Source organism: Crocodylus porosus, unplaced genomic scaffold (assembly GCF_001723895.1).
Source record: "Crocodylus porosus isolate Cpor-Errol unplaced genomic scaffold, CroPor_comp1, whole genome shotgun sequence".
Lineage (NCBI taxonomy): Eukaryota > Metazoa > Chordata > Crocodylia > Crocodylidae > Crocodylus > Crocodylus porosus.
In genome coordinates, this window is record NW_017728925.1 from 20137841 (window position 1) to 20148150 (window position 10310).

General features: G+C 40.7%; 1 protein-coding gene across 4 annotated transcripts in view; it reads left to right on the plus strand.

Moving 5' to 3' along the window:
* Positions 1-10310, plus strand: part of GARNL3 (GTPase activating Rap/RanGAP domain like 3) — a 116255-nt gene that overhangs the window by 23381 nt on the left and 82564 nt on the right. For 3 of the 4 annotated variants that reach the window (XM_019541075.1, XM_019541072.1, XM_019541074.1), the window contains one exon: positions 4697-4766. In XM_019541075.1, the coding sequence (XP_019396620.1) occupies positions 4697-4766 (70 nt within the window). Of the gene's footprint in view, positions 1-4173; positions 4767-10310 lie in introns of those variants that run through there. The other variant, XM_019541073.1, reaches the window with a different exon arrangement.

The window sequence follows — 10310 nt, forward strand, 5'->3', positions numbered from 1 at the left end:
TCCCTCCCTACTAGCATGCTCACCTCACCCCAAATTTTGGTATCATCAGCGAATTTAAACAGGTTGCTTTTCACCCCGTCGTCCAAATCGCTGATGAAGAAATTGAGCAGTGCAGGCCCCAGGACAAAGAACCTTGAGCACCTATATGATGCTTTGGGGAAAGCCTTTTGTACTGGGATCCTACACAGAAACAAGCCCATTATTCTGCTTTCAGACCTGTGTTAATACATTTTATCTTGCGTACTTAATTTTTTCCCAGGACAGTGCTGTGTATGTCTACATTAATTGTGGGTCATTCAAGTTAATTGCAGGTTAGTCATTCCAGGGACAGTCCTGTCAGGCGGTGTGCTCTTGCTGGCTGACTGCTGGCAAAGGGGCAGCAGCAGGGAAGGCTGTGTAAATGTAAATGGCTGCGTGGCTCATGTTTTGATCCCATGAGCAAGACAGGCTCGAATGAGATGTCTGTTTACAGCCTCATAGCTCCTTGGAATTGTCTTTTGTTTTTTTCTCTCCTTTGAGCCAGAGGACCTAAAGCATATGCTTATAGGAAATAATTAATTGTTTTTGTATATATTTCCCCCCCATTTGTAGTTCCAAAACTTATTTCCACCACATTCCTCTGACAAATGCCCTTGTAAGTAAATATGGCTATTAGATCTGCCTGTTCCTCTCTCCTTCTTGCTCGTATTGTATCCATCTGTCTTGACTGTACAGCTGAGAAGCCTCCCACAAAAAAATATAATTTTGCTTGTTTTCTATGCCCCTTGTATTTCTGCACAAATAACATAACATGCTAATATGCTTCATGTTTTCCTGATTTATTGTATTTTTTTTAACCCAGCTATCAACTAGAATTTTTGCCTCTTTATATTCCCGATGACTGAAAGAAGTGTGAAAAATCCCATTCTTTCTTTTCTGTTTAGAGTTGTTTAAATCTTGCCTAATAAGGCTTTTTAGAGTTGAATTTAGGAGACTGGTTATTACTCTTTGCTGAAGTAGAATCTTAAATTATTTTAAATAATCTCTTAATACCCATCAAAAATGCATGCTGATAATGATTATAACATTGTTTTTCCATCTGGAAGTGATTTAATTATATTTAGATTCATAAATTGTATAAACAAAAAGGGCAATAGGAGAGGTAATTAGCTGAAGGAATTGGCAATTGGAAGGAAACCCTTTTATTTCTAGGTTGCAAAGTCTGGTCCAGGTTGAGTTGCCATTGATCAAATAGTTATCAGATAATACACGTTTGATGCATTATATTAAGATAGGTTGGTGTTGGAAGAATCTTACTTCATTGACTACTAGACAGGTATCCATATCAGGAGAAGGAGAAATCTTTTCTTGGGACCAACTATTTCCTTATTTTGATTTTCAAAGCAGACCATGTAGCTAAGAAGTCTGCAGTATATATTTCTATTGCATGTCCTCTGAGACAATGTACTTGGGCTTTGGAATTGGGAAACATTTTGACATTTATCTTGCTGGGATCCTTTGACCCTAGCTGAGCCCCTTGGGCAGGTGGCTGGACCTGATGATCTCATGTGGTCCCTTCCAGCCCTAATGTCTATGAAATCTATGAAACATTTTCTAATCCCTTGCTGGTCCCTCACAGATGTGCTCCTGGATAATTTTCTCAAAGAGCTTCCCCAGGACCGAGGTAAGACTATAGTTTCCTGGGCCCTCCTTCCTCCCTTTTTTGAAAATAGGGACTACATTGGCCCTTTTCCAGTCCTCCAGCACCTCACCAGAGCACCACGAGTGCTTGTAAAGCTGTGCCAGGGGTCCTGCAATTACCTCTGCCAATTCCCTCAGCACTCTGGCGTGGAGATAGTCGGGACCTGCTGATTTGAACATGTCTAGTCCCACCAGAAGTTTCCTGACTGACCCTGGGCCTGGCCGTGCCCTTCCCTGGGTCCGTCAGGGATCCTGGTGTGGGGGATGCCCCGGTCCCCGCTCAAAAAAATGGAGGCAAAGAAATTGTTAAATAGGTTAGCTTTGTCATCTGGTATGACCACCAAATTTCCTAGCATATCCTGCAGAGGCCCTATGTTACCCAGTACCTTCTTTTTACCCCCTATGTATTTAAAAAAGGACTTATTATCCTTGATCTGGGTTGCTAGTCCCAGTTCCATCTCCGCCTTAGTCTTGCTAACAGCCCCCCTACAGTCTTCAGCAATGGAGGTATAATCCTCCTTGGTGATGGCCCCTCCCTTCCATTGGGCGTATGCCTCCTTTTTAGCTTTTAAGACATTCCTAGATGCTTCTGATGAGCCATGAGGGCTTTTGAGCATTCTTGCTCCCTTTGATCTGTGTCGGGATTGTCACCCTTCGGGCTTGAAGGATCATCTCCTTAAGGAACGACCACTCTTCCTGGACTCCCAACTCCCCTCCCCTCTGGGACCTCAGTGCCTCCCCGACTAGTCTCCTTATGTTGTTGAAATCCTCCCTCCTGAAGTCCAGGGCTGCTGCCTTGCTGCCGGCCCTTGACATCCTGCGCTGGATGGTGAATTCCAGCAGGTGATGATCGCTATTGCCCAGTTGGTCGAGCACCTGCAGTCCACTTACCAGGTCGTCGCCTGTGGCCAGGACCAGGTCCAGCAAGGCATTTCTCCTGGTGGGACTGTACACCTCCTGGGTTAGATGGAGGTCCTGTAACTCGGCTAGGAACCTACATGAGCGGTCAGACCTGGCTGACTGCTCTTCCCAGCAGATGTCTAGATGGTTTAGATCACCCATGATGACCATGTCCCTTGACCTAACTGTCCGTGAGCTGACCTGAGAATTCCTGGTCCAGCTCTTTCCTCTGGTTGGGTGGCCTGTGGTAGACCCCCACCATTAAGTCCTTTTCCCCCCTGACCCCCTTGTATTCTGACCCAGAGCATCTTCTTTTTCTTTGGCCTTTCCTGTACCACATTGCACCCTACAGTGCATTCAGTACACAAGCACAAAGATCCTTTCCACTGACAGATACTCCTGCATAACCCTCTCTATAGCCTTTCACTTTCTCCCCTTTTCCACCACACCAAATTCCAGCTTGTCAACCCGTGAAGTTTTTCATGTTGCCCTTCTTGCCCATTTGCTCGTGTCTTTTTGTGGAATTAGAATGTAACGCCATAATCCTCGTATAAAAATATCCTTCCTAAAACCTACTTTTTTCTGTGAAGCATGTGAGAAGTTGTAGACAGTGGGTTGGTAGAGAACCAATGGGGAGTGACTGTTTATATTATATAGGTGGCTGTTAGTAAATCCTATTGTTAATATTGCATAAAGTTGTCCGTCATAATTCTGGCTTTGGTTGTTTATAACTATGCCAATATTAAATTTGTTAGCATGAACATTTTCATGTTTGAACTCTGTCAGAGGTTCATTAAAAAAAATTTCAGCAAAAACAATTCTGACATGTTTTGAACGTGAGTTCAACAGAAAAAATGGGTAGTATCAGCAACTCATTTTTATGACCTGTGTTGGAGCAGCTTTACTACATCTTGGATTTGGAACAGAATTCAAAATGAAATAATTGCAAGTAATAGATTTTTTAAAAATACTTTAAAAATAATTTCATTTTCTGTATACAAAATTAATGACTTCAGAGACCACCATATTGTGATGTTCTAGGAGCAAGAGGTATGTGTCCCACTGAAACTTGATTTCTCCTACTAGGTGGGATAAAGCTGCAGTTACTAGCACTGATGATTTTCAGAATAACCTTACATCTGTTACTGAGCTGGGATTGACTGTTTCCCATCCTACACATTAAACCAATGTAGATTTATGGAGGGAAACGTTTTAGTGGCAGGTCTTTTTTTTTGTAGTGGGTGCTGAAAACTAGTTTTAAGTTTGCCAGGATGAGTGCTATGGAGATGGGCTAGATGCAAAGTACAGGTCAAAGACTGGTAAGTTACAGCCCAACTTTTCTACTTGTCATGTACATATCAACACTACTTATCTGGGGCTTACTGTATTTTTCTTATCGGTTTTGACAATATATATTTGCCAATTTGTTCTAGCTATGCCAAGTGCATGAATTGATATACTTTATGCTTAATTCTATATAACACCATATGAACATTTTATTTTACTTACACACACTCTCTCTCTCTCTCTCTCTCTCTCTCTCTCTCTCTCGACTTGGGTTTTCATTTATTCTGTAGGAAATTTTTAGTTCTCTTGTTAAAGCCTGGAGGAGGAGGGACTTGTAAACTTCAGAAACAAAATTATTACATGTTTGTTTTCTAGGAGTATCTAGAGTAGAGAGAGAATCTTCTGCGTAAATTGCAGCAGAGCAAGTGTTGATTGAACATAGCTCAGTGAGGTTACCCTGTTTCAGGCATTCGGTTTACTGCAGGTTTCTCTTCTGTTAGGTTAGGGAGCGATCTCAAATGCAATTATTCTCTGCCCTTTATCTTGATACTCTTAGTTGATTACATCATGACTAAATATTTAATTTAATCTTGGCTTTTCCTTCCAATCAGGGCTCATGCTTTTCTTTCCCTTTCAGGGTAATATGAAAGCCAGACTCTGCAATGGCTGCTAGAGCTTGTGCTTGTTGTAAGGAGGGTCCCCTGCAGTGAGGAGCCTGTGCAGTGCAAACCTTGTTCAGCAGGAATGATTTTTGTCAATGGTAGCTGAGTATTGCAGGAGCTTGTAGGGACAGTTAACTATGTATACTGATGAAGCACTTCTGTTCCAGCTCTGTCTCCGAAGATCTGGGCTGTAGACGTGGAGAGTTCAGCAGAAAGCATTATGGATCTGTGGAACTTGTAAGTTTACAGTCCTTCCTATGATTTTAAATTGACTAAAATTGTAGCAGCTTGTAAAGGAGAGCTCACAAAATCTATACTACTTTGTTGACAGGTGAAATAAAAGCATAAGAAATAGCTTGGAAAAACAAGATACTTAGGGTTTGACCATTATAACATCCTAATCTGTTCTTAAGGGGGGTTATTAAATGTCTTTGCTTGCGGCTCTCGTATCTCTGTTCTGATTCTCTTCTGCTAGTCTGTTGAGAAAATGTGTATAAATACCCAAAAGGTAGCCAGAAGAGTTTCAACTGGATCTGTTTTCTTCATTTAAACTGAATATTGACAAAACATGACTCTAATTTTATGTTGACTGTGGCAAGTTAATATGTTAAAATATGTGTGTGTACATTCAGGGGTGGGAGGGTTCATAATGAAGAAAAACAAGACCAAATTTGATCATGAAAAAGATCTGTGCCCAGAAATCACTTGGTTTAGTATAAGCTTTTTCTTAGTACTACAGGTCTGAAATAAACATTTTAATGAAAGAAAAATGTGGGTAATGCATACAGTAACTATGTATCTGGTATTGAAAAACTGTTGCTACCTATAAATAGCCAGAATAAGATTGTCCATATTGACTACAGGGAAACTAGAATGGGTGGATCTCAATTTTTTTTTTTTTTTTTACTTGACTACTATAGGAAGAGATCTCTTAACATCTTAGGCATTAGATAGAATTGTAATTTCCAGGTGTTAGAAAGTGTATTTGTTAAGAAATATCTAGATAACCTACACTGATTAGCAGATTATGCTTTTAGCATTAGCATTGTGTGAAGACCAAGGATCAGATTTAAAAAAGAAATTCTTTAGTAATTAGAGTCATTACACTTTGGTAACTTAATAATGAATATATTACCAAGGTAATAACAATGGCTCATTTTGCTTTTTTGTCTGCTAACAGATAATGTGTCATACTTTAGATATTTAGTGAACTTAGTGGAAAAAATGCAGAATTTTATTAATGGTTCTATACAACAGCTATTTATGACAACTGAGCTTACTTTTTGGTTTATTTATACTTGATCTGTTTAAGATATGCTGCAAAATCTACCAGTATTGCATGAGAGTAAAAAAACTTGTTTTTTTCCTGTGAAATCATAACCTTTTCTGTGTAGTAGACTTCTGTTTCTCTAGTAATGGATTTTAGATGTTAAACAAAGACAGACCTAGTATTTAAACTGGGACAATACTAGGCTCGGTATTAATGTTTTTTTCCCTTAACATTTAGAAAAAATGCATGTAATTTTTTAAATTTATACAAACAAAATATTGAATGACTGTTTGTTTAAGCTTCTTTTCCAGATGAAAACAAAAACACTGAGACAATGATTTTAAACCTTATTGCAGTGAATCTATTTGTCCTGGTCTACCCTTGAGTTTTTCCCCTATTGTTTCTGCTAGTACCAAAGGTGGAAGGTCCTCCCCGGACAATGCACAAACAGCTGCTAGTCTTTGTAGTGCTATGCTAGTTTGGCCTGTTCTGCTTTGGTTTTGTATGATGCGTCTAAATCCAGGTCTGTGAACATTTACTCTCCCAATACCCTCATACAGGAAGGAATTATTTCTGCACTTAATAAAAGGGTAAACTGAGGCAACGATGACAAATAACTTTCTCTACGCCATACAATGAGCTGTATCTGGAATGTAGAGAACCCAGCAGTCATGATTTCCAGTCGCAATATAATGCTATACCCACTGCTTTTCAGTGTACTTAAGTATTACACATTTCTAAATATACATCTAGCTTAATTAACTAATACACAGTAAATGGAGTTTAGAGATCATCACACAAATCAGAGCTGCCATGTTTATGAGTTTCATGTATTAAATCAAATTTTCATGAGATAACCAAGCCTGAAGAAAAACCATTTTATGAACAAAGAAAATAGGATTAAAAATGACTTACTTAATATAACTAGATTTACATTTCTAATGTCAAACTAGATAAAGCAGTGTTTTTTTTGTGTGCTTAATTACAGGGGGCAGGGGTGAGGGAAATTGAGTAGTTTATGTTGACTGACCCCCTTGAGCCTGTCAGTACTGCTTGCTTTCTTGGGGGGAGGCAATAACATCTTCCCTTTCTTAGCCTTCCCTCCACCCTCCCTACCCACCTTATCTTCTGATCTAAGGAAGCTGCCTTTATTTCTGAACTTAATTGTTACCAGCTATGTACAACAGGTGAATATATATGTGCCTTACCCTACAGAAGACAGCCCTTTGAAGGAAGATGAAGTCTGTATTGTTAGTTCCCGGTCCAGAGGACCAACAGGTTTAACAGCCTGGCTCAGAAACTGCCTTTCACAGGTCCAGTTTCCTGGCTGTATCTAGTTTTGGTCATGTTTCATGGTAAACCTTTCTCAACAATGGTGGGCTCATTCTGAGGCTTTCTACCATGGTTCTAAAAATGTTCGTCATATGCGATTTGTGAAAGCAGCCTAACCCACACTGAAATCTCACCTCTTGGCTCTTGAATAGAGGGGAAGCAAATTTCAACCAATGGCCTCCACGTCTTTACCAAATACATTGTGCACTTTTTTGGTTTCGCATTCTTAAGTGTGAAATAAACAGAAAGGAGTAAGTATACTTAAACAAAATTCCGTATGTAACACTGCACACAGTTCTTCCCCAGGGGAAGAAATTAATTGTTAATTAGTGGGTGGATTTACATGTGCAATTAGGGTGAAGAAATAAATTCCAGTGCAGTTCATGCCAGAGTTTATTTTTCCAGGGTGCAGTAATTATAAGTGTAACCGGGACTGCAGCACATTGGGCTGGGGTGGGCTGATAGCAGTTCTGGGGTTCAGCCCCAGGCTCCAGGTGGTGGGGTTGGGCAACATTGGGGCTGGCTGAAGCACAAGGTTGCTACAGTGAGGGGCTAGCCAGTAGGCAGCCCTTACACTGTAGTACCCTCATGTCCCAGGCAGTCCTAGTCACTATCTATATGTGTGTTGTGGCAGTGTAAATTGCTCCACCATAGGATAGTACTTGTCCTGGACGGAACTATCCTGGAACAGAGTTAATTAATTTACTGCACCCTAATATAGGCGCATGTGGAGACGGTGACACTTTATTGCGGAGCTAATTAGTCAAGCATGTGTGTAGATGCATCCAGTATAGTCCTGGTAGATACCCAGATACTGTGGTGATGAAGGTAGGATGAGAACCCATATGCAATGACATACAACAATACATTGAAAGATCATTAAATTGCAGTTTTTAAAAAAAACTCAAAATTAGGAAATGAAGGAATTAAACTTACCTGCAGAACCCTAATGTGGTCCCCTATGTGTAGGTATTGTGAGTCTTTAATTGTACATAATAGTATTTTTTCCACAGAACATCTGCTTGGTTCAGTGGGACTCACTAAATCTATTCAGAATGTTATTTTCAGTGCATCTCCTGTGCTTGAATTACTGCATACTTATTCCTAGTTTACTTGGAATACAGAAATTTCAGTTTCCTCATTGGGTTTTCTAAGGTGGCTATCACCGTTATATCTGGTTCTTCATTAACAATGAACTTAATATCAGAAGAATCTGTGAGTTAATACAGTAGTACTGTTCCCCTTTTACAGATGTGGAACTAGGATCCATTAATGTGGCAGGTGCTCAGTTTGAGAAGTCTATGGCCTGATTTTAATTTTAATTTTTTGTAGAATGTACTGACTTGCAGCATGTTTTTGCCTAAGCTGTATCTCTCAATGACTAGAGTTACAGCTGTGACTACTTGCACTTCTGCCAACTAGACCTTTTTTATTGAAGTTAGGCACTTGGAAAATGAGGAACATGTACTTAATAGCAGGGGCATAAACAGAATCCAGTTTCCTAATGGGCACTGCCAAAAGCATGCAAACATCCTCTCTCATCCTGCCTGCAGGCCTTATTCACAGCCCGTTTTCCAACTTCAGTATAGAATGAAGATGTTATCTACAGGCAACAGACTCCTTAATAACCCAAACCTGATTAATTTCCTGAGCACTATTCATCATGTGCATTGAGTGAAACAGAGGTTATATGAAAAAGTGGTAGCTAACCATATCATTCAATACTGTTATGATCCATAGAAGGGGGCCAAAGTAAGGTTGCCAGAGCAACTTCTCTCTTGGTATTATTTGACTTCTGAGTGTTGAACATGAAGGATGAAATGTATTTAATGACAGTTTTGTGTGCATTTCCTAGGTGTTTTTCCCCTCCTCTAAATTCCTTCCTGTGGACTCTTACCCCCATGGCTCATAGAACTTAGCCGTCAAATTATAAGTAGTCTCTACTGAGCATGTGTGAATTGAGAGTTTTCATCTACTCAAAACTTGAACTATTTTATGTGAATTTTCGTGAGGATGGCAAAAGCTGTGTCCATGCCATATTTCACATTTCAGCTCCACAGTATAAAGCACCAGAGCTTTCATAGTGAAAGGTAAAAATGCCTTTACCTTGCTCAAAACAACATTTTTCCCCTCACCTTGTCCTGAGAAATGGCTGAAACCATTCTTACTTTAAAATTTTTTTTAAAAAAAATCAACCTGAGACATGAGTCCCTAATGAAGATCAGCATTTTAGCCTGTAGGGCTTTCTGTGAGGTGGTATTTTGGTTTTTGGTTTTGTTTTTTTTTGAAACACATTTATTCTTTTCTGGTGTTGTTTTATGATCAGTGTTTGAAGTTAAGCAGAAATAACTTCTGGATGGAATGTGACCTCTTAACAGGAAGTGTTTATTACAGGGGTAGGCAATGTTTTTTGACCAGAGTGCTGAAAAAACCACAATGTCTACCTTGGAAGGTGCCAGAGTGCCGATATGCTGGAGCCTGGAGCAGCTGTTTGCAGCCTCCCAGTTGCAGCCGGCCCATGGAGCCTGGTCTGCTTGCAGCCACCCAGCTGCCTGCTGGTAGCAGCCTGGGCTCCATGGCTGGCAGCAGCTGCTTAGAGCCCAGGCTGGCAATGGTGTGTTGAGCAAAATGGCCTTGTGTGCCATGCTCAGCACGCGTGCTGGGGGTTGCTGACCCCTGGTTCATCACCTAGTGCATAACTCTTTGTGCTTTCATAGTTTCATAGTTGGTAGGGTCGGAAGGGACCTGAGCAGATCATCGAGTCCGTACCCCTGCCATGGCAGGAAAGAGTACTGGGGTCAAATGACCCTGGCCAGGTGTTTATCCAGCCTCCTTTTAAAGGCCCCCAGCGTAGGAGCCAGGACCACTTTGCTTGGAAGTTGATTCCAGATCCTAGCCACCCTGACCATATCATAGAATCATAGAAGTCGGGTCGGAAGGGACCTTGTAGATCTTCAAGTCCAATCCCCCGCCTGGGCGGGAGAAAAGACTGAACTCAAATGAGTCCAGCCAGGTAGTCATCAAGTCTCTTCTTAAAGATCCCCAGGGTAGGAGCCAGCACCACTTCCCTAGGAAGTTGGTTCCAGCTCCTAGCCGCCCTAACTGTGTAGTAGTTCTTGCGGATGTCTAATCTAAATCTACTCTCTAATAACTTGTGTCCATTGTTCCTTGTCATGCCA